At 38.2% G+C, this 24619-nt stretch overlaps 4 protein-coding genes across 4 annotated transcripts; 2 read left to right on the plus strand and 2 right to left on the minus strand.

Annotated features, from left to right (window-relative positions):
* The first annotated feature begins 1507 nt into the window (after positions 1 to 1507).
* LOC130747563 (auxin-induced protein 15A-like) lies at positions 1508 to 2527 on the plus strand. Its single transcript, XM_057600536.1, has one exon. The coding sequence runs from the start codon at positions 1970 to 1972 to the stop codon at positions 2246 to 2248; it is 279 nt and encodes a 92-aa protein (XP_057456519.1). The 5' UTR covers positions 1508 to 1969; the 3' UTR covers positions 2249 to 2527.
* Positions 2528 to 16193: 13666 nt separating this feature from the next.
* On the minus strand, positions 16194 to 17640 carry LOC130747573 (auxin-induced protein 15A-like). Its single transcript, XM_057600543.1, has one exon. The coding sequence runs from the start codon at positions 16594 to 16596 to the stop codon at positions 16345 to 16347; it is 252 nt and encodes an 83-aa protein (XP_057456526.1). The 5' UTR covers positions 16597 to 17640; the 3' UTR covers positions 16194 to 16344.
* LOC130747571 (auxin-induced protein 6B-like) lies at positions 17640 to 18222 on the plus strand. Its single transcript, XM_057600541.1, has one exon. The coding sequence runs from the start codon at positions 17712 to 17714 to the stop codon at positions 17988 to 17990; it is 279 nt and encodes a 92-aa protein (XP_057456524.1). The 5' UTR covers positions 17640 to 17711; the 3' UTR covers positions 17991 to 18222.
* Positions 18223 to 22070: 3848 nt separating this feature from the next.
* Positions 22071 to 22902, minus strand: LOC130747567 (auxin-induced protein 15A-like). Its single transcript, XM_057600539.1, has one exon. It carries the CDS (start codon positions 22525 to 22527, stop codon positions 22249 to 22251), a length of 279 nt encoding a protein of 92 aa, XP_057456522.1. The 5' UTR covers positions 22528 to 22902; the 3' UTR covers positions 22071 to 22248.
* Between the last annotated feature and the right edge of the window lie 1717 nt (positions 22903 to 24619).

A 24619-nucleotide genomic window follows, 5' to 3' on the forward strand; every position in this document is an offset into this window, starting at 1 on the left:
AGATCACTTCCTCTCAAAAAGTTGTGTGTTAGATTCCCGCCGCCGATGTGAGGATTGTGTTGGTGTGCAATCAGTAAGTCCTTCTATAAGCAACCTATGGTCTTGAAGGCATGCCCTGACTTATGGTGGTGACTGAAGCCTTACCCACTCAAACTTTGATTCATCGAAAAAAAAAGGTGTTATCACAAAGAATAGAACGCAACCATTGAATTTCAATTCCTAGCAAACTACTACTGGAGTAATTACTAATTTGCAGATGTATATTACTAACTGGAGTAATTACTTTTTGCAATCATACGTCGATTATGTTGATGGATAACGAAAGAGATGTGTGAGAAATAGGAAATGTGAGATGTCATGTCTTGAAGATAAGAAGCAAGACATTAAACTGATTAAACAATTATTAAGTTCCTTGCAATACCAATCTCTTTCATTTTTAGGAAATAATTGTGTGGATGACTTATCTACAATGTGACCTGTTTACTCTAAAATCTTCACTGATGGATCCTCAATATGACTTTTTCATCTGAAAAACTAATGGGAGTAATTCAGAAAAAATGTGTTATCATTTTAATTCTTGTTTTCGCTTAATCTGTGTACTGATTACACAATTTTCATGCAACAGTAGCAGAGAACAGAACAGGGTGTCATAAGAAGTGATATAAATTTATTGAAATATGACCAAAAAGTCATATATCTGTTTATAACTACCTCTGTTCAATGGAATTTTCCATTTACAAAAGAAGGATAAAATAAAAAATTGAAGTGCTTGCTGTACAAGTTTTCTCAACTAATTTATGTATATAGTCTCCTTCCGAATGATTTATCATTCAATTCAAGCCAGATGTGAGGTCTAAGAAAGCATCTTCCTGGCAAGGAATTGTGAGACCACCCATTGGATGACAATACCCATATTTTTCTTCAGCTTGACTTAGTAATTCTTGGAATGAAGGTTGGTTCAAGTATGAAATGGGGATCACGAACCGCTTCATTTTCTCTCCAACATAGACTGCAAGATAGCCTTTTGGGACTCCAACAACCTTGGAAGCTATCCTTCTAATACCAGGTAAATGGAAGCCCATTGTTAAGAGTTGCAAAGATACCAAGAACAACACAACTAAAGCAGAAGCTTGTGTGAGAAAGAAATATTTGAATTTCTAGTCTGTGAGTGACTTGTATTGCTTGAGAATGCCAAGATGAGTATATATAGATAGATAGATAGATAGATAGATATACAAGTCACTGTGGAAACAATTCTGTGCTGAATTGAATGGTTGTTTGGAGGAGTTCTAGGGCCAATGGGATGTCACATGCTATTGTCTTCATGGTGTTTATCAAATTTTACTTGAGATTTGAGAACTCATACCATCTTATCTGCCCCTTTAGAATGAGACTTTAGGCTAATTATTGCATAGCTGATGTAAAGGCCATGTTCCAAACAAGCCAAAACATACCACATGGGCTCTTAATATTTGATGAACTATCAGTTCTTGCAATCCGGTATATAAACCATGAAATCTAGCTGTTAGCTACTAATGGAACTGGAGCCCAGGGAGGAACATATTTTGATATATTACTCACCAGTACTACATCAGCATTAAGCTGTGTTATCGAAATGAAGAAAACATGTCTAAAGCATGTTTACAAATATATGGAGTACCATTCAATGCAAGAACAAAAACATAAGGTCTCATTTGGTTGCAAGTGGGGGCCCTATATTGGTCATTGTTTAAAAGCGTGGGGTACACCCTAAGACAACACCACCTGATATCTCATCCGTATGCCCTCAATCCTTCAACAATCATTTCTCTTTGAATTGGGATTCCAAAGAAGCTAAAATACTATAAATACACTCCTCTTGTATTCACAAACACCACAAGTCATTGGCAATCCTCAAGTATTTAGGACACAATCTTCTTACAAATTTGAGATCTTTGTTTTCTTCTCCTTCCTTCAAATAAGCACAAAAATGGGTTTCCATTTACATGCTATTCGACGAGCATCATTCACTGCTATCCAAGGAAGTTCAAAATCTGCGAAAGTGCCTAAGGGTTATCTTGCAGTATATGTTGGAGAAAAACAGAAGCGGTTTGTGATTCCGCTATCATACTTGAACCAACCTTCATTTCAGGACTTGCTGTGTCAATCTGAGGAAGAGTTTGGATACGAACATCCCATGGGTGGCCTCACAATTCCTTGCAACGAAGATGTCTTCCATCAAATAACTTCTCGCTTGAATGGGCTCTAAAGCTCACACTATAGGAAACTGACATAGTGATTAGTAGAGACAATTTTGTACAATAGTCATCTTACTTGTAAAAATTATGCCTCTTCAAGTGAAAAGGGAAAATTTTACTATATGACAAATTCACATGCAAAGTTTACCCTTTACTTTTTTGTGTAATTACAATGAACTCAGCTAGCTACTAAATGTTTCTTTTATCAATTAAAATTTCCACCTCTCAGTACAACTAGGCCTTATGCTGCTGTGAAAAAAAATCTAATTGCTATAATAAATTCCAGAAAGAAATAAATGTGTGATTCCCAGCCAGAGTAAAGCTGAGGTTACTTTTTCTGGAGCTAAAACGCAAAGAAGACTACACATAAATCAATATAATCGGATGCAGTTCTCTGCATTCTCTAAATTCTGTCAAAAATAGGATATAAAAAAAATCATATTTAGTGCTATGCACTGTTCCTTGATAACTTCTAGTTTGATAAGGGGAACCACAGAAAATGAATCTGCTAATGAAGGTTACAGATTCGGTTAACAGGACAACAAATAGGGTCACTTGAGAATTAATTGAGCAGTCCCTAGTAAAGCTTAAGAAAACTAATTTTGTCACTCATGTGGTTACTGAAGGTATGAAAAACGGAAGAAAGGAGGGGTTTGAATAACGTTTTCAGTATAAAGCTTCCACCTTAAAGATTTTGACAAATCTTTCGAGAACTTAAGTGCTAAAGATAAGAGATAGAAAAGCACACAAGGATTTTATCCTGGTTCACTTGATAAATCACTCAAGCTACTCCAGTCCACCCGTTAAGGTGATTTCTTCCTTCTTAGAATGAAGGCAATCCACTAATCAGGTAAGAGTTACAACTGCACTTGAAACCTACAAGTGACTAACAATTACACTGACTTAGCTCACACTAAGATTCACTCTCTTAGTCTTCTCTAGGATCCGATCAACCTTGATCTCCTAAAGGAACTAAACAAACTGTTTATCAAAGAATTGTTTACAAGAGATTTGCTTCTAAAAAGCTAATAGTAAACTCAATGAATTTCAGATGAAAGAAAGCTTAGAAGAATTTGAATTTATCTTGTGTGTATGTAAATGCTTCTAGCCGCTTCTTTCAGTCTTCAGCCTCTTTATATACTCTAAGGATTAGGGTTGAGCGTTGCATGGAAAATGCTACCGTTGGAGGGCAGTTCTGGAAAATCCAGCTTCTGCTATGTCTGAGACTGTTAGGTAGGTCGTCAGGAAGGTACAGTTGCTTTTGTACTTGGATAGCGACTTGACCTTTAAACCTAGGAGACTTCTGATCAGGGGAATGCTTCATATTGGAACTTGTGAAGCCGGTTGATCAGAGTCAGAGGGAAAGCCCAGATCCTCTGACCATTGTTTCTTCTGATTCTGAACTCAGAGGGAAGTACATGGTCTTCAGAGTATCTTGCTTCTGGACATCAGAATTTCACTAATCAGCTTCTGGATCTTCAGAGTCTTCTACACCATCAGAATATCTGAGCCTTCAGTGTTTCTTGATTATCAGACTTTTTGGATTTTCAGAACTTCTAGTGACTGAGTCCACATCAGAGTTTGTATAACTTCAGAACTTCTGAAGCTTTTCCACTGTTCATACTGAACATGGTGAATGCGAAAGCGTTGCTTGGGTCGCTCTTTAACACAGTGCTTCTGATTTGTGTGAGATTGAGTTGAGGTCAGAGCCTGTAAATAGCACACTCAGAAAAACACGTTAGAGTACCACAATTGTTCATATCAAAAGGTTAACTTGTAATCATCAAAACATAGAGTTGTACTACTAGATCAAAACTTGATCTTACAATCTCCCCCTTTTTGATGATGACAAAACTAAGATTTTTGATGAACAATTCTTAAACATTAAACTAAATTCACTCAGAGTTTAGAGATATAGAATAATACTTATCCTGATGTGAATAGTTTATCTTGCTCATTCTGAATTCAAGTCACTGCTTGATTCTGAGCTTAGCTCCCCCTGAATCTAATACTTTGATGAAAACATTAGTAAAGTCTAGATTCTGAGCTAAATGATATAAGAGTTCAGAGTGAAAAACTTATGACATAGATGAAAATAGAGTAATCAGAACGCATAAGTAATCAGAGTCACAGACAAGGTATCAGAGTCTCGGGTATCAGAGTCAAATTAGAATCACTTCAGAAGAAGTGAAATGTATTCCTTGTATTTGCCCAGTGACACATCTATGGTCATAAAGGTGGAACTCTTAAATTCTCCAAAAGAAAAATAAATCACACTAACACATCTTACACATCAAAAACTGGGTTTACTCCCCCTTTTTGTCATAAGCAAAAAGCCTGGGGTGTGAAAAACTTAGCTTGAAGTACAAGGTACTCCCCCTTAGAGAAGGTCTAAGTTTAAAGAAAATGAAAACGATGCAAGAAACAGAGTTAGGCGAAATAAATAGAAGAGTTAATGCAAGATAAGAACGTTTACCACCGGCCAAGGGAGTAAAGAGGAGGGTCAGTTACCAAGAACCTAACCTCGAGAAACTGTAGGAGCATTAACTTTCAGAGAGAAAGTGAAGCCTATATAAAGCGTTGGAGAGAGATGTAAGCTTCACAACTCGAACAATTTTCAGTAAAAAAGAATGGCATCATACATCGTAGCACTAGAAGAGCTGAGAAAGAAGGCCTTTGAGGAGGACTTGTTCCTGAACATCAGGCATCCAGAGGGTACACAGACCATCTCAGAGCTAACACGGACACTGCTGGAGGAGGACCTGCGTCCAGAGTTGAAGAGAGACTTGAGGGAATTTCTTGCCTTCGTGGAGGAGGTGCAAGAACTCAGCCAGCTTGAACTCAAGCTGCTGGAAGAAAAAGAGATTTTTGAAGAGAAGCTCAAGACTGCAGAAGAGATTCTGGAGAGGGATGAGCTAAAAGACAGGCTCAACAACATCCAGTATGCACTGGAGCGTCTGGAGAAGGAGAGGGCAGAGCAGCGCCAGGAGTGCAGAAGAATGAGGAAGGATCCTCCATTCTAGACTATAGGAAAAGAATGTATGATGTAAACATAAAGAGATTATGAATAAAAAGATTTTTGCAAGCATATGTGACAAAAATATATATAGATATGCATAGATAATCACAAACGAACAAAGTAGAATAAATAAGGAAAAAGAAACAGAAATTAACAAAATAAAACAAAGTTAAAGAAAAAGAAAAGCGAAGAGATCCTAAAACTAGGGTTTATCAGATCGACGCAGAAGTTCCATCATCATGGGCTTCATTTCAAGTAGCATGGATTCATGAGTGTCAAGATGCTGTTCCATGATGTCGAGTCTGGACGAGCTTGACTGAGTAGAACTGGAAGGGACATTCTGAGCAGCTTGAGGAGCTGGAATGGAAGCAGAAGCAGCAGGAGTAAACACTACTGGTGCAAGTGCTTGGCATCTAAGGGCTTCAGCCTCAGCTTCAAGTCGTTCTGCCTCTAATCTGGCTTGTTCAGCTTGAGCTGCTGCTTGACGTGCAGCTTCTTCTGCTTATTCTTTCTTTCTCTTAGCCTCTTCAATAGCTTCAAGTAGCTTATGTCTCTGTTCTTGTTCATGAAGAGCCACCCTTCTAGCAAACGTTTGCTTTGCAGCCTCGATCCTCTGACTTCCTTCTGCATACAGGAGTTGCATCATAACTGGAACTTGAGCCACTATCCAAGTGCCCAGATTGTTCCACTCTTCAGCCACATGTTCAGCATTCTCGCTTAGGTCAGTCTGACCTTGCACATTGCGTAGCATCAAAGAGGCTTCATGATAGAAAATATTGATGCACTCAGAGAGAGATGTGGGTCGGAGGTGAGTGTAAGGAATTATAGAGAGGTTGGTTTCAGGAGAGGCTGGGTGATTGCTGCTGTGAGCTTCAGAGGCACCTTGTGGAGAGCCAATGTTAAACATTTGAGCATTTGGTTCAGAGGTTCCAAGGTGAGGTTCTGAAGTTTCAACCAGAGGATGGGGTGATCTAACTGAGGATTGGTTAGACACAGATTGTTCTGGTTCAGGTTCTGGTTGAATAGACTCTTGTTGGTCAGGGGCAGGGTGAGCTTGTTGAGCCAAAGGGTCTGCCTCATGTAAAGGATTGGCCAAGATAGGTTCATCTGGGTCAACTAGACGTTCAGGTCTAGGGCCAGGATATCTCCTAGGGCTTGGACAAGTGAGGTAATATTCTTCTAAGGTAGACACCTTTTCTTTTCTAACTTCCATGAATTTTCGAAGGGATTCAGAGTTGTTGGAAGGAGAAGAATCAGCAACATTTGTTGGGAATGATACATGTGTAAGGGCTGTGGCAGAGTCTGTATCCGTGGTTCTGAGAGCCAGACGTTCTGATGCTCTTGGGACAGAGTGATCAGAGGTTCTGGGTCCAGGTTCTGTTTGGGTAGGCTCTGGTTGCTCATGAATGATGGGTTCAGAAGTTAATGGGTTGTACGGGATGGTAATGGGAGAGGTTGGTTCTTCTGGCCTAGAGGGTTGGTTCTGGAGCAAATTCCAGAGAGGTGCTTCAGTAGGAGAGGGTTGAAAAAATGAAGACCTTGGGGAATGTGGTGGAGATGTGGTTTGTGCGGCTGGTTGGGACTCAGGAATAGGAGTGAGGGGATTTGAAGAGTGTTTGAGCATGGCTGATATGGGGAGTGCATCAAATAAATTCAAATCATCATCAGAAGCAACTGCAGACTTACTTGAATGTGCTGATGATCTTGTCACTCTGGTAGGAGTTTCAATCCTTCTGATCACTTCAGCAGCTGGTTCCACCCGAGTAGGCTTCACCACAATTCTGACCTGCTTCTTCTTCTTCTTAGGAGGACCATCCTCATTATCACCATCATCACCATCATCACCATCATCGGGCTTGCTGGTTTCATCATGTTTTCTCTTGGATTGACCAGCCTTCTTCTTTTTGATCAAAGGGACATCTGATTCCTCAGAAGATTCTTCTAGGATCATCTTCCTCTGAGCTTTCTTCTTGATAGGAGAAGGAAACTCTGGAGCTGGCGGCAGTCTGTTGAAGAATTCATCGAGATCAATTTCAAATCCTTGAGCCCTTAAGTCTTCAACATAGCACCTAATGGCTTCAGGATTGTCTGCCTGTGTCCACAGAGGGTAGTCATTCAGAGGCACCCTTCTACTTCTGATTTCTGAAGATGTGTCTTCATGGGCAGGAGCAATCTTCTTCTTGACTAGGCCCATTTTCTTTAGAGAATTTGCAGTGAAGACATCACTGACAATAGTGGTCAGATCCTCTGTGCATCCAGCATTTACCAGATCTTGAATGAGGCCACTCTCAATGAAGAGATCAGACAACAGTCTCCCGAAGGGAATATACTTGATTGCTGACTTGATGGAGGCAGTGGTACGAGACTTCCGGATACACTCCTTCAAGTAGGAGAACATGAAGTAGGGAAGGCAGATCTTCTTCTTGTCTTGGATGAAGAACAACATCGCCTTCTGGTTGAAGTTGATGTAGTCTGGGGAACTGCCCTTTGGTCTCTGGTTTATGCAGTGGAGCAAGATCTTGTGCCAGATCCTGAGCTTGGGATGAAGGTCCATCACTTTGTAATTCGTCTTGCCCGGTTTGTAATTGGTGTACAGGGCCTTGTTGGTCTCATCCTTCGTCTTGGGTTTCAGCTTCGATTCAGTGAATTGGAAACGATACCCAAAAGCAGTTTCTGCACCCAGCAAGTTTACGAAAGACTTCTCTGTAATGATGATCTTTCTTCCAAGAATGTGAGATACCACCTGAGTATCATCGCAGTCGGCGTGCTTCCAGAATTTCTTGATCAGTTTATCATACACCGGTCCTCGAAGCCTGTTGAAGTAATTTCCCCAACCTTGAACTTGGACTTCAGGACGAAAATCATACCCATTTGTAGCAAGGTTGTCGAGGTCGAATCTCCATTCTGCCAGTACTTGAAGTTCCTCAGGAGCATATACGCAGTGAACGACACAGCCCCGTTCTGCAATCGGAATAATCTGCTCTTGAGCTTGACCTTGATCTTGTGTCGGATTCTTAGGACCCCTTTGACCTGTTGCTAGACCAACTACCATATGAGGGAACTGGGTTGCATCTGCAGTAGCTCTTCTGGTTTTACTCACCATTTTTGGAGCGGTTGAAGGTTTAGGTAGAAGATGAAGGTTGAAAGATGAAGAGAGATCGAGAGAGAAATCGAGGATAAGCGGTTTTGAAATAGCAAGAGAGAGAGAGAGTAAAAACCGAAAGTGAAGGAGATCGTGTGTGTATAGTGGGTTTTGACAAATAACCGTTGTTGATTCAAAAAGCAATTTAAGATCAACGGTTGAAAATTAAAGATAGATATTAACAGTAAATACACATATCACACACAAGAGAGAAGCACATCTACACGCAATCATGACAGACTGTCACACGGGCACAAGGAACTATGCATCAGAAATACTGATACACGTGTTGCTGTCTCAGCTTCAGAGTCAGTACCAATGGGTACACACACTCTGATTGAGTTACCTTCTGGACTAGACATCTTCTGATCAAGAAGTATCATAGTCAGAGGTTCTGATCCATCTTCACTCTGGACAAAAGTCCATGTTCAGATTTTTCAGAATAAAATTAAATCTATCCTCTGCTAAGGGCTTTGTAAAGATATCTGCCCATTGATGGTCAGTATCAACAAACTTCAGAAGAAGTACGCCCTTCTGTACATAATCTCTAATAAAGTGATACTTTACCTCAATGTGCTTTGCCCTTGAATGCAAGATAGGATTCTTACTCAATGAGATTGCAGCAGTGTTATAACAATAGATTGGGATATTGCTCTCAAGGATCTGATAATCCTCCAGCTGATGTTTCATCCAGAGCATCTGAGTGCTGCATATTGCTGCTGAGATATATTCTGCCTCTCCAGTTGATAGTGCAATGGTTGATTGCCTCTTGCTTGCCCATGAGACTAGATTGCTTCCCAGAAATTGACAATTTCCAGAAGTACTTTTTCTCTCTATTCTATCTCCAGCATAATCAGCATCACAATAACCTGAAAGCTTATACTCTGATGTTTTCTTATACATCAAGCCAAGGTTAGTGGTGCCTTTCAGATACCTTAGGATCCTCTTAACAGCAGTTAAGTGGGTTTCCCTTGGATCTGATTGGAAACGAGCACATAAATGAACACTAAATAGTATGTCTGGCCTAGATGCAGTTAAGTATAGAAGTGAACCTATCATGCCACGATAGAGCTTCTGACATACTTTACCACTTTTATCTTCTTTCTCCAGAATGCATGTAGGATGCATTGGAGTCTTGGCCACTGTAGATTCCAGCATATTGAACTTCTTCAGAAGTTCTTTAGTGTACTTGCTCTGATGGATATATGTTCCTTCTGGTGTTTGATCAACTTGTATTCCCAGAAAGTACTTTAATTCTCCCATCATACTCATCTCAAATTCAGCCTGCATCATCTCAGAAAATTCTTTGCATAGAGATTGATTAGCAGAACCAAATATAATATCATCAACATAAATTTGCACAATTAAGATATCATCTTTATAAGTCTTGCAAAAGAGAGTTGTATCTACTTTACCCCTTACAAACTCATTCTCCAGAAGGAATGAGCTGAGTCTCTCATACCATGCTCTGGGAGCTTGCTTCAGACCATAGAGTGATTTCTTCAATTTGAACACATGGTCTGGCTTCTTCTCATCTTCAAAACCTGGGGGTTGATGAACATAGACTTCCTCTGAAATATAACCATTTAGGAAGGCACTCTTCACGTCCATCTGATGTAGAACTATGTTGAAATTCACTGAAAAAGATATCAACAGTCTGATTGCCTCCAGTCTTGCTACTGGAGCAAATGTTTCAGTGTAGTCTATTCCTTCCTGTTGGCTGTAGCCTTGAGCAACTAGCCTTGCCTTGTTTCTGACTACATCTCCTTTCTCATTCAGCTTGTTTCTGAATACCCATTTTGTTCCAATTACATGGACACTCTCAGGCTTCTTCACTAAGCTCCAAACATCGTTTTTGGAGAATTGATTCAATTCTTCTTCCGTAGTCAGAATCCAATCCTTGTCCTGAAGAGCTTCATCTATGGACTTGGGTTCAATTAAGGACACCAATCCTTTCAGACTGAGCAAGGTCTCTTCAGAGGGTCTGAAGGCTGATCTGGTTCTGACTGGTTCGTCTTTGTTGCCCAGAATCAATTCCTTAGGGTGAGCTGCAGTGATTCTGCTCTTCTTCAGAGTTTGTGAGTTAAAGGACCAGCTTCTTCCTCTGGTTCATCTTCCTCTGGAGCTTTGCCTTTGTCAGAAACATTAATGCTTAAATCTACAAACTTCTCAACTAGCTTTGACTGGTCAGAGTCAAGCTTATCGTCAAATCTAACATGAATAGATTCTTCAATAGTCTTAGCATCAGTATTATAAAATCTAAAACCTTTAGATCTCTCAGAATAACCAAGTAATAGACACTTAGAAGACTTAGCATCAAATTTATGCAATCTATCCTTAGTATTGAGAACATAACAAACACAGTCAAAAGGATGAAAATAAGAAATGTTGAGTTTTATGTTCTTCCACAATTCATAAGGAGTCTTATTCAGAATTGGTCTCACAGAGATTCTGTTCTGAATGTAACATGCTGTATTTACTACCTCTGCCCAAAAGTGCTTAGCCATGCCAGTTTCTTGGAGCATGGTTCTAGCCATCTCCTGAAGAGTTCTGTTCTTCCTCTCAACAACACCATTTTGTTGAGGAGTTCTGGGACAAGAGAAATCATGTGCAATTCCATAGGAATCAAACAGACTCTCAAACTTGTCATTCTCAAACTCTCCACCATGGTCACTTCTGACACGCACAATCCTACAAGCCTTCTCGTTTTGCACTTGAGCAATGAAGGTAGAGAACACAACATGAGACTCATCCTTGCGGGTTAGAAACTTTACCCATGTCCAGCGGCTATAGTCATCAACGATAACCATCCCATATCTCTTGCCACCTATAGACTCAGTTTTCACTGGTCCAAAAAGGTCGATATGCAGAAGTTCCAACGGCCTTGAGGTTGAGACAACATTCTTTGCCTTGAAAGAGACTTTTGTGAATTTGCCTTTCTGACATGCTTCACAGAGAGCGTCTGAAGCGAACTTCAGATTGGGTAAGCCCCTGACAAGGTTTAGCTTGCTCAGCTGAGAAATTTTTCTCATACTGGCATGCCCTAACCGTCTATGCCATACCCATTGCTCTTCATTAACAGACAGAAGACACTTCACATTCTGAGCCTCCAACTCAGATAATCTGATCTTATAGATGTTGTTCTTCCTCTTGCTGTTAAACAGAACAGAGCCATCGATTTGACTTACAGCCCGGCAGGACTTTTGATTGAATATAACATCATAACCCTTGTCAGCTAATTGACTTATAGACAATAAGTTATGTGTTAAGCCGTCTACCAATAACACATTATCAATGCATGGACTATTATCTACACAAATAGTACCAGTACCAACAATTTTACCCTTTTCATTTCCTCCAAAGCCAACTTCGCCTCCAGGCTTAAGTTTCAGCTCTCGGAACATACGCCTTTCTCCCGTCATGTGACGCGAGCATCCACTGTCCAGATACCATGATTGGTGTTTCAGTGAAGCTATCAAGGATATCTGCAACATAGATAATCTTGTCCTTAGGTACCCACTTTCTGGGTCCTCTCTTGTTAGTTACCCCAGAGGTTCTGATCACCTTGGGTGTCTCAACATGATATTTTAAAGGAATATTTGCATGATATTTAGTCATAGAGAAGGATCCCTTTTTAAGAGGGTTTTTAGCAACTTTAGCAGGTAAAGGATCAGGCAATATGGTACCAGAGGGAACAAAGCATTCATACAAGGATTTAGCTTTAGACACAGAGGGCTCATTTCTAATTGGTTTAGAATAGCCAATGCCATGCATTCCATTTCTGCTTACGCCATAGATCATTGAAGCCATTAAGCTTCTATCCACGCTCTTAACTAGGAATCTTTGAAAAGACTTTTCATACTTAGACTCATTTCTACAATCAGAGGCATCACAGGCAACAATTTCTTCTAACTTAGCAATCTGGTTCTTAAGCACAGAGTTAGAATTGATCAAAGCATGATTATCATTTTTCAAATCAGAAATAATTTTCTCATGTTCAGAAGGAGTCTTGGAAACAGCAGATAAGTCCTTTTTCAGCTTCTTATGCTTAGACAATAAGGAGTTATATTTATCCATGATATCAGACAATGCATGTTTCAGTTCAGAGGTAGAGAAAGAAGCGAATACCTCATTTTCATCGTCTGAGTTAGGATCTCCTTCTGATTCTGAGTCAGAGTCAACAGCTCCCTTTGACTCTGCTTCCTTGTCTTTGACAATAGCCATGAGTCCTTGGACTTCACCATCAGAGTCAACATCCTCTGACTCTGATTCATCAAATGTCACCATCAGACTCTTCTTTGTCTTGAAGTGCTTCTTTGGCTTCTTGTCCTTCTTCAACTTTGAACAGTCACTTTTGTAGTGCCCTGATTCTTTGCACTCAAAGCATGTGACTTCCTTAAGTGAGGACTTCTTCTGACCTGAGGATTCAGACTTTCCTTTTGCCTTTCCAGAGCCTTTGTATTTGCTCTGCCTGTGCTTCCAGATGCGATTGAGTCTCTTGGAGATCAGAGTCAGCTCATCTTCATCAGAATCTTCTGATGCTTCTTCAGATTCCTCTTCTTCAGCTTGAAGAGCTTTTGACTTCTCAGCCTTAGCCTTTTCAGATTTAGATTTCAAGGCTATGGACTTTTTCCTCAGATCTTGCATCTCTGAGCGCTTCAGCTCATGGCATTTCAAAATGCTGATGAGTTCTTCTAAACTCATATTCTCAACATCTCTCGTGAGCTCTATTGAAGTCACTAAAGGCATCCAACTTTCAGGAAGACACCTGATGACCCTTATGACATGATCTTTTGTTGTGTAGCTCTTGTTGAGAGGTCGTATGCCAGCTACAAGCAACTGGAATCTGGAGAACATTTCTTCAATGGACTCATTTGGCTCCATGATGAAGGATTCATACTTTTGGATCAAAGACAATGCCTTTGATTCTTTGACTTTCTTGTTTCCTTCATGAGACATCTTCAGAGATTCGAAAATGCCTTTCGCAAACTCACGATCTGTAATCTTCTGGTACTCTTCATAGGAAATAGCACTTAGAAGAATTGCTCTTGCTTTGTGATGTTGTGAGTACAGCTTCTTTTGATCTGCAATCATCTCTGACCTTGGGATCTTCTTGCCATCTGCATCAACGGGACGCTCGTAGCCATCCACAATAATATCCCAAAGATCTGCATCGAAACCCAGAAAGAAACTTTCCAGTCTATCTTTCCAATATTCGAACCTTTGACCGTCGAACATAGGAGGCTTTGCATTGTAACCATCTCTTTGAGTTTCACTGGTGGTGGCAGCCATTGTTTTTCACACCGGCCCGGATCACTGAACACTGTTAGGTGTGGTAATCAGAACTTGCGCTCTGATACCAATTGAAGGTATGAAAAACGGTAGAAAGGGAGGGGTTTAAATAACGTTTTCAGTATAAAGCTTCCACCTTAAAGATTTTGACAAATCTTTCGAGAACTTAAGTGCTAAAGATAAGAGATAGAAAAGCACACAAGGATTTTATCCTGGTTCACTTGATAAATCACTCAAGCTACTCCAATCCACCCGTTAAGGTGATTTCTTCCTTCTTAGAATGAAGGCAATCCACTAATCAGGTAAGAGTTACAACTGCACTTGAAACCTACAAGTGACTAACAATTACACTGACTTAGCTCACACTAAGATTCACTCTCTTAGTCTTCTCTAGGATCCGATCAACCTTGATCTCCTAAAGGAACTAAACAAACTGTTTATCAAAGAATTGTTTACAAGAGATTTGCTTCTAAAAAGCTAATAGTAAACTCAATGAATTTCAGATGAAAGAAAGCTTAGAAGAATTTGAATTTATCTTGTGTGTATGTAAATGCTTCTAGCCGCTTCTTTCAGTCTTCAGCCTCTTTATATACTCTAAGGATTAGGGTTGAGCGTTGCATGGAAAATGCTACCGTTGGAGGGCAGTTCTGGAAAATCCAGCTTCTGCTATGTCTGAGACTGTTAGGTAGGTCGTCAGGAAGGTACAGTTGCTTTTGTACTTGGATAGCGACTTGACCTTTAAACCTAGGAGACTTCTGATCAGGGGAATGCTTCATATTGGAACTTGTGAAGCCGGTTGATCAGAGTCAGAGGGAAAGCCCAGATCCTCTGACCATTGTTTCTTCTGATTCTGAACTCAGAGGGAAGTACATGGTCTTCAGAGTATCTTGCTTCTGGACATCAGAATTTCACTAATCAGCTTCTGGATCTTCAGAGTCTTCTACACCATCAGAATATCTGAGCCTTCAGTGTTTCTTGGTTATCAGACTTTCTGGATCTTCAGAACTTCTAGTGACTGAGTCCACATCAGAGTTTGTATAACTTCAGAACTTCTGAAGCTTTTCCACTGTTCATACTGAACATGGTGAATGCGAAAGCGTTGCTTGGGTCGCTCTTTAACACAGTGCTTCTGATTTGTGTGAGATTGAGTTGAGGTCAGAGCCTGTAAATAACACACTCAGAAAAACACGTTAGAGTACCACAATTGTTCATATCAAAAGGTTAACTTTTAATCATCAAAACATAGAGTTGTACTACTAGATCAAAACTTCATCTTACAGTTACTAACAGGCAAATTAAAGCTAAAATCAAGAAAGGGACATATCAATTATTGACACTAACTTACAACAATGTCTTAGTCTCAAATTACATAACAAGGTGAGCTGTACTTGTGCTGTTAGAAAAGCGGGTGGGTCTTGATGGAGACTGCAATCAGAAGCAGTTTCCGTTCTCTTCACAAGGACTTGCCGTGCAAGTTGTCTTAGCATGCAACCATTGAATTTTAGTTCCTACCAGATATGTGTCAACAAATGGAGTGTTTAATTTTGATGACTTTACATGATAATGCATACACATAAATCCATTCCTTTTTGCTATCATGGCTCCACTATATCAATGGAAAACCTAAGAGAGATGTGTGAGAAAATGAAAATATGACATGTCTTGAAGATAAGAAGAAAGACTATAAAATGGTTAAACAATAATTAAGTTCCTTTTTGTACCAATGTACTTCATTTCTAAGCAATGACAGTGTGGATGACTTATCTACAAAGTGGGCTAAAATCTTCACTGATTCTTGATGAAGACCTGCAAGACAACACCATGTGATGGTTAATGAGCTCTTGTCTCTCTCACCAGACCCCATCAAATAGCCCAGCCAGAAACCATTCACATCTGTAGAGAAGGATATCAGACTTACAAGAACTAATAGGAATCATTCAGTGAAATTGTGAAATCATTATAAATTTAGTTTTCCTTAGACCTTTGTGATACAAATTCCTTTGAGTATAGTTCATCTCCACCTATAGAAACAGAAGATTAAGCCATGCCTTAGATTTTCCAAATTTCAATTTTTTGTGTTGTACTTGTCAGATTTAAATAGTAATTATGCTGAAGCCAAACTACAGTTACTCTACACATTTTCTCAACCTAACAAGCTCAGTGGTCAAAGTGGAAAACATACAGAGAAAAGATTTTCACCCCAATTTTCAATGAATTTATAAGACTGGCTTTTGGTTGAAGAACTGGCACTTTCTTGCATATGCTTCCCTTCATTTTTTATTTTAACATTAAAGAGGCATTAGGCAAAGGCTACCATAGATTATCGTAAGTGATATGCAATGCACAGTACCAGACCATGATCAAACTTTTGAAACTGCTAAAAACCACTAAAGCTTTTAATTTTCACCTTTCAATCCTTAATAGAAATTTTGTAATAAAGGGATATAGTATTAAATTTCCAACACTAAATATATTTTCAGCAAAAATAAGATGTCTATAGAAATTCATTGAAATTGGACTAAATAGTCCAATAAATCTGTTCATAACTATCTCAGTTCAATGGAATTTTGCGCTTACAAAAGAATCATAAAAAGAAAAATGAAAGTGCCTTCTATACAATTAGCATCAACTAATCTATGTCAGTCCCCTTGAATTCAATTCAAGCGAGAAGTCAGGTCTAAGAAAGCGTCTTCTCTGCAAGGAATTGTGAGACCACCCATTGGATGAACATATCCATATTTTTCTTCAGCTTGCCTTAGTAGTTCTTGAAATGAAGGTTGATTCAAGTATGAAATGGGGATCACAAACCGCTTCATTTTCTCTCCAACATAGACTGCAAGATAGCCTTTTGGGACTCCAACAGCCTTGGAAGCGATCCTTCTAATACCAGGTAAGATGAAGCCCATTGTTATGAGTTGCAACACACCAAGAACAATACAACAAAAGCAGTAGCTTGTGTGTGAAAGAAATATCTGAATTCGTATTTTGTGAGTGACTTGTATTGCTTGACAATGCTAAGATGAGTGAGTATATATAGATAGATATACAAGTCTATGTGGAAGAAAATCTGTGCAGAATTGAATGGCTGGAGGAGTGTTAGCTGTTATTTAATGGGGTCCAGTGGGAGGCAAGGGCCAATGAGATGTCACATGCTATTGTCTTCATGGTGTTTATCAAGGATTTCATGAGATTTTAGAACTCATACCAACATATCTGCCCCATCAGGAAGAGACTTCTCAGCCAATAGGCTAATAATAATTGCACAACTGATATAATGTAATGATCTTCTTCCAAACAAGCCAAAAAATATCACATGGGTTCTTCATATTGTTAAACTACCAATTCTTGGAATCTGATACATAAACTATGAACTCTAGTTGATTGCTACTAATGGAATTGGAGGACAGGGAAGACCACATTTTGAACAACATCCTATTGTCCTACCTAATATTACTATTAATAGTACTGGGAAGTCATGAGGGTCCCAGAATTGCCAACCATTTCACTGATAACTAAAACAGTAAAATGTTCTGTCTATTGTAAGGAAGTTATGTGGAGATCAGTGGCTCCCTCCCCATAATAAATGTAATGCAATGCATATCCATAAACTTAAGCAATGGTCTATGATCTATAGTTATCCGTTTTCTAGCTGTATAATTACAAAAAAAAAACATGTCTAGAGCATGTTAGCAGAAAAATGGAATACCAGTCAATACATGAACTAAAATTAGGTTGCACTTGATTTATGTGCCATATGGCTGCAAGTGGATGCTTCATATTGGCCATTGTTTAACAAGGTGGGGTAAACTCTAAGACAGCACACCACCTGATATCTCATTGGTCCTATCCATCCTTCAACAATAATTTATCTTGGAATTGGATTTCAAAAGAACCTCAAAACTATAAATACGCTTCCTCTTGCCTTCGTAGACAAAGCAAGTCATTGGCATCCTCAAGTATTTAGATAAAACTTATATCTCAAATCTTTATTTTTTTCTCCTTCCTTCAAACAAGAACAAAAATGGGTTTCCGTTTATATGCTATTCGACGAGCATCATTCACTGCTAGCCAAGCAGCTTCAAAATCAGTTAAAGTGCCAAAGGGCTATCTTGCAGTGTATGTTGGTGAAAAACAAAAGCGGTTTGTGATTCCTTTATCCTACTTGAACCAACCTTCATTTCAAGACTTGCTGAGTCAAGCTGAGGATGAGTTTGGGTATGATCATCCCATGGGTGGCCTCACAATTCCATGCAGTGAAGATATCTTCCAACAGATAACTGCTAACTTGAATGGGCTCTAAATCATACACTACAGGAAACTGATGTAGATTAATAGAGACAATTTTGTAAAATAGGCATATGCTTATAACTTGTAAATATTACTTCATTTCACATGAAAAGGGAAAAAATTATATGATAGATTCACATACAAAGTTTATCCTTTTTTTTGAGTGATGACAATTAACTCAGTTACTAAATGATTCTTTTATCAATTCAAGTTTCCACTTCTTCCTACAAGTAGGGTCTTATGCAGGAGCAGCCTGGCTGCTTACGGTTAAAAATAATAATAACAGACCGGGTTACTCTCATAAATTTCACAGAATAAAGGAGTTGATGCATTCTTACTCTCAATTTTTCTTCTTATCTCTCTCTTTTCTTTTCCTATCACATATCTATCATAGAGATATGCGTGAGAAAGTGAAAATGTGGGATGTCTTTGAGAATAAGAAACAAGACATTAAATTTGTTAACCAATAATGAAGTTTCTTGCTTTACCAATCCTTTTCACTTTGAAGCAACAACTGTGTGGATGACTTATCTTCAAAGTGGGCTGTTAATTCTGAAATCTTCACTGATTCTTGATGAAGACCTATTAGACAACACCATGTGATGGTTAATGAGCCCTTGTATCTCTCTAGACCCCATCAAATGGTCCATTATCCATTCAATTCTTTCAGATGCAGCATTATAACTCATTTGAAAGAACTAATAGGGGCGATTCGCTTTCCCTGTGATTACACTTTCCTTTGAGTATGGTTTATGTCTACTTATAGATACAGAAGATTTTGCCATGCCTTAAAATTTTCAAAATTCAATTATCAGATTTCAATACTAATTATGCTGAAGCCAAATTGCAGTTGTTCTACAGATTTTCATAGAGATTAGATTCCTCCCCACCCTCCCTCCAATTTCAATGAATTTATATGACCAGCTTTTGGTTGAAGAACTGGTACTTTCTTGCATATGCTCCCGTTCAGTTTTTTCTAACATTAAGATGCATCAGGAAAATGCTACCATACATTAATTATCATTAGTATTGCACAATATCAGACCATGATCAAACTTTTTGAAACTTCTAAAAACCTCTAAAGCTTTTAATTTTTAATTTTCAATCCCTATAGAAATTTTATAATAAAGGATTACAGTATTAAACTTCAAACTCTAAATATATTTTTAGCAAAAACAAGATGTATATAGAAACTCATTGGAATTTGACAAAAAAGTCTAATATATCTGTTCACAACAATCTCAATTTGATGGAATTTTCCACTTACAAAAGAATGATAAAAAGAAAATTGAAAGTTTCTGCTGTACAATTAGCCTCAAGTCCTCAACTAATCTATGTCAGTCTCCTTCAGTATGATTTATCATTCAATTCAAGCGATAAGTGAGGTCTAAAAAGGCATCTTCCCTACAAGGAATTGTGAGACCACCCATTGGATGATCATATCCATATTTTTCTTCAGCTTGGCTTAGCAATTCTTGAAATGAAGGTTCATTCAAGTATGAAATGGGAATCACAAACCGCTTCATTTTCTCTCCAACATAGACTGCAAGATAGCCTTTTGGGACCCCACTAGCCTTGGAAGCTACCTTTCTAATACCAGGAAAGAGGAAGCCCATTGTTATGAGTTGCAACACACCGAGAATAATACAACTAAAGCAGTAGTCTGTGTGTGAAAGAAATATTTGAATTCGTATCTTGTGAGTGACTTGTGTTGCTTTAGAATGCCAAGAGGAGTATATATAGATAGACTTAAGAGTCTTTGTGGAAACAATTCTGTGCTGAATTGAATGGTTGGAGACTTGGAGGAGTGTTAGCTATTATTTAATGGGGTCCAGTAGGAGGCAAGGGCCAATGAGATGTCACATGCTATCGTCTTCATGGTGTTTATCAAGGATTTCATGAGATTTGAGAACTCATACCAACATATCTGCCCCATCAGAAATAGACTTTAATGTCAATATGCTAATAATAATTTCATAGCCGACATAATGTAATTGTCCTCTTCCAAACAAACCAAAACATATCACATGGGTTCTTCATATTGATAAACTACCTGTTCTTGGAATCTGATATATAAACCATCAAATATAGCTGATTGCTACTAATGGAATTGGAGGCCAGGGAAGATCACATTTTGAACAACATCCTCTGTCCCTACCTAATATTACGTTTATTTGCACTTGGAAGTCATGGGGGTCCCAGATTTGCCAACCACTTCACTGATCACTAAAACAGTAAAATGTTCTGTTTATTTTAAAAGAGATATGTGGAGATTAGACCCTCCCTCCCCATAATAAAAGTAATGCAATGTATATTCACAAACTTCAATGATCCATAGCTATCCATTTTCTAGCTGTGTTATCACAACGAAGGAAACATGTCTAGAGCATGTTAATAAAAATATGGATACCACTTAATAGAGTATAGTAGTATACAAACATTAGGACGCAAGTGGATGCTCTATATTGGTCATTGCTTAACAAGGTGGGGTACACTCTATGATAACACACCACCTGATATGTTACTGGTACTATCCATCCTTCAACAATAATTTTCTCTAGGAAATGGGTTTCCAAAGAACCTCAACTATAAGTACACTTCCTCTTGCCTTCATAGACAACACAAGTCATTGACATCCTCAAGTATTTAGATAAAACTTGAATTTCAGATCTTAACTTTGTTCTCCTTCCTTCAAACAAGCACAAAAATGGGTTTCCGTTTACATGCTACTCGACGGCCATCATTAACTGCTAGCCAAGCAGCTTCAAAATCTGTTAAAGTTCCGAAGGGCTATCTTGTAGTGTATGTTGGAGAGAAACATAAGAAGTTTGTGATCCTTGTATCATACTTGAACCAACCTTCATTTCAAGACTTGCTGAGTCAGGCTGAGGATGAGTTTGGATATGATCATCCCATGGGTGGCCTCACAATTCCTTGCAGCGAAGACGTCTTCCAACATATGACTTCTCACTTGAATGGGCTATAAAGCTCACACTATAGGAAATTGAAATAGAGATTAGTAGAGACAATTTTGTAAGATAGGCATCTTTTTAACTTGTAAAGATTACCCAGTTTCATGGGAAATGGAAAAAAATTACTATATGAAATTATGAATGACAAACTGATAAACAGATTTTTGGTCGTCAACTTTTGGGTTTAATTACTATGAATTCAAATACCAATCGTTACAATATTCACTTATTCATGAAATTAGGACCCTATGCGCAAGTAGTAAAGCTGGTTTCTGTTCAAAAAACAAAAGTTGTTAGTCACAATTGATTCCCAAGCAGAAACAAATTACTATAAGTGATTCACAACTTAAGCATCAGTTTATATGGGAAGGGATTAAAAGACTCTTAAATTTTATGCAGAGGTATGTAAAATTAAAATTATTGGTCCCAATCATACATAAGATGCCCCCTGCTAACTTCCAACACATGTGACAAAGGACTTAAAAATCAAGGTTTAATGATTTCCATGAATTTCAATGAATGAAATCCATAGCTAAATAAATATATCATTCCTTTGACGTGTGGTTTATCTCCACTAATAGATTTTCTTATTTCTCTTCTGAACATTTAGCATTTCAATAAAATTTTAACATTTCAATGATCACAGTTGTATTTACTATTTATCATACTTCTGTACTAATTATGGTGAATGATAACCACATTCTGAATTGAATGGGTGGAGGAGGGCTGTGGTTTATGAAGGATTACTGAGATTTGTGACCTCATACCAACTCATCTTCCGCTTCAGAAAGAGACTTTACAGCCAATACACTGTAATTAAAGTAATGCACTGAGATTGGTTAACTATAGGCTATCAGATATATAGGCTATTAATAATTGCATAGTCAATATAATGTGTAAAAAAATTATCTACTGTAAAGAAACTATGTGTAGATCAGCCACTCCCTCTCTGTAATTAAAGTAATGCACTGAGATTCACTAAATAACTATCGGCTAACAATTATAGAAATTTTGAAATTTATGGGAGAACATAGTCTATTCTGTCTAATAACAAGTAACCTTGCTCATGCTTCGTGAGTTCCTATGTTAAGCGAGAACTGAAAATTATAAAGAGCTGCTTGAGTAGTTGAATTCATTGTCAATACACCAAAAACATAAACTCCAAAAATTCGTCATTCTGATTAGTCTTTTTTCAAAATTTCAAGAGAAAGGGAATCTTTACAAATTGAGAAGATGCCTAAATGTACAAAACTGTCTCTACTAATCTGTGTCAGTCTCCTGCAGTGTTAGAATTAAGATTCATAGCCTATTCAGGTGAGAAGTCATATGTTGGAAGACATCTTCGCTGCAAGGAATCATGAGACCACCCATGGGATGATCATATCCAAACTCTTCCTCAGCTTGACTCAGCAAGTCTTGAAATGAAGGTTGGTTCAAGTATGATATGGGGATCACACACCGCTTCAGTTTCTCTCCAACATACACTGCAAGATAGCCCTTTGGCACGTCCACAGCTTTTGAAGATGCTCGGTTTGCAGCAAGTAATGCCTTTTTGATACCGGTTAAACGAAAACCCATTGTTGTATGTGTTAAAACTTGAGAGGAGAATAATAGTCTAAGGAAGACTTGAAAATAAGAACTAAGTGTTTGAAAGTTGAATATTTTTCTTTTCCTTGTGTTTGTTCTAAATGCTCACAGCCATGAATATATATAGATCAAAGAATATGTAAAGAAACAATTGGCAATTTAAATTATTGGTGGACTCCGGAAACAAGATGGGGTCATATGACCCAGCTGGGAGAGAAGGTCACATAAAGGGTCACATGGTTTTGTCTTAGAGGACTTTCTCAAGTACCAAAGTAGCATACCGTAATGGAAAATACAAGTACCACCCAATAGACCAAGAGCCAACAGATTACCCACCTTAAATAAATCAGATGTTTGTATGCCAGAGATTGTCTAATGGAAACATGCTGATACTTAATTAATAATTAGGAAGGCACGGGACCGCAGAGTTCATGTATGCATTTTTTCACGGGGTGTTGTTGCGTATAAATTGTTAGTACACAAAAATGTGGTTCATAGTTGCTCATGATTATGTGTTCAATATTGGTTCTCTTCTTATCTCCAAGCACTGTTACAGAACGATCAATCAGGTCCTGCTCAAGTCGTACTAGTTGCACCTTATCACTTTGATATTATTTGGTAGATGTATGTTAGTAACATGTCAATCTGAAGAATCATGTGATATGTCTAACACATGTCTACCATTAGATTAATTATAGCAAACTCCATGAACAAACATTAGGATCACTTGTCTATTGTCTTTAATTTCAAGTGGGCAATCTGTTGGCCATTATTTCAGAAGGTGAGGTAGGCAGTCCCATTTAACTTCCTAATCCTTGAAATGGACCTCTAAAGCAATAGCATGTGATCCCTTATCCTTCAGTGGACCACATCATTTTCCCTTCAAAATCCATTGATTGAGGGAATTAGTTGGCACTTGACATAGGCCCTTAACAACTATATATACACTACTTCTCAAGCAGCAGAAGTCATTGGCATTCTGAATTAACAGAATTCAACTATTTCTTTCTCATACAAGCCCTATAACATCAGTATATATTTTTTTTCTGTGTAGAGCAGTTAAAAACAATGGGTTTCCGCATATCAAGTATTATCAGAAGAGCATCGTTTTCTACAAATCAAGCATCTTCCAAGGGATTTGAGGTCCCAAAAGGCTACCTTGCAGTCTATGTTGGAGATAAAATGAGACGGTTCGTGATTCCCGTATCACACTTGAACCAACCTTCATTTCAAGAGTTACTACATCAAGCAGAAGAAGAGTTTGGATATGACCATCCAACAGGCGGTCTTACAATTCCATGCAGGGAGGATGAGTTCCTAAACCTCATGGCACAGATGAATGAATGAGCTCTAAATCATGCCAGCAGAGAGTGAGATAGATTAGTTGAGGCAAATTTGTACAGAATACATTTTATTCTATTATGAAGATTTTTCATTTTGTTTCTTCCATGTATCATTCCTTATGGAAGTAAACAAATTTTACCTGAATGAGAATACATGAAATTGTTTTAACACTTTCCAAGTCTCAATTAGTTTGATAAAGAAGTATCATTATCGAATTTCAGTTGATATATATATTATGCTAACAGGTAATAGGCTTTTAATGAATGCAAAAATATCAACACAATCAAATAGAACAGCACTGTACTAAAATGCAGAAACATTATAGAACTAGTTTGCAGACTAAAAATTCAAAATAAAAATTTATAGAGAACAAAATAGATGAAAGAAAATAAAATGATTTCAAGATTGGAAAATGAACATTCAAATCAAATTGAACAAGAACAAGACTTTTGGAGGCTCACTTACCAGACTGAGCTTTCTAGAAATGATGTGCATTTGAAGATCCAAACGGAAATTGCAAATTGCCCAAATTCACGAACCCTAATTTGAGCCTGAAGATGAAAGAGGATAAGCAAGGAGCATGATATAGAGGATAAGCGAGTGGTTCAATTTAGGAGTGAAACAGAGAGAGAAGCTCAAACATGTAAAAGAGAGAGAGAGATGCAATTATAATTGCCAGAAACAAAAACATTTTCTGGCGGTTTTACGTGACACTACAAAGGTAATGCCACTAAAATGA

This window comes from Lotus japonicus, chromosome 3, assembly GCF_012489685.1.
Source record: "Lotus japonicus ecotype B-129 chromosome 3, LjGifu_v1.2".
NCBI classification, from domain to species: Eukaryota; Viridiplantae; Streptophyta; class Magnoliopsida; order Fabales; family Fabaceae; genus Lotus; species Lotus japonicus.

Bases quoted from the DNA above. Each gene is read 5' to 3' on its own strand.
- LOC130747563 (XM_057600536.1), top strand. From the start codon at position 1,970: ATGGGTTTCCATTTACATGCTATTCGACGAGCATCATTCACTGCTATC.
- LOC130747573 (XM_057600543.1), bottom strand. From the start codon at position 16,596: ATGGGCTTCATCTTACCTGGTATTAGAAGGATCGCTTCCAAGGCTGTT.
- LOC130747571 (XM_057600541.1), top strand. From the start codon at position 17,712: ATGGGTTTCCGTTTATATGCTATTCGACGAGCATCATTCACTGCTAGC.
- LOC130747567 (XM_057600539.1), bottom strand. From the start codon at position 22,527: ATGGGTTTTCGTTTAACCGGTATCAAAAAGGCATTACTTGCTGCAAAC.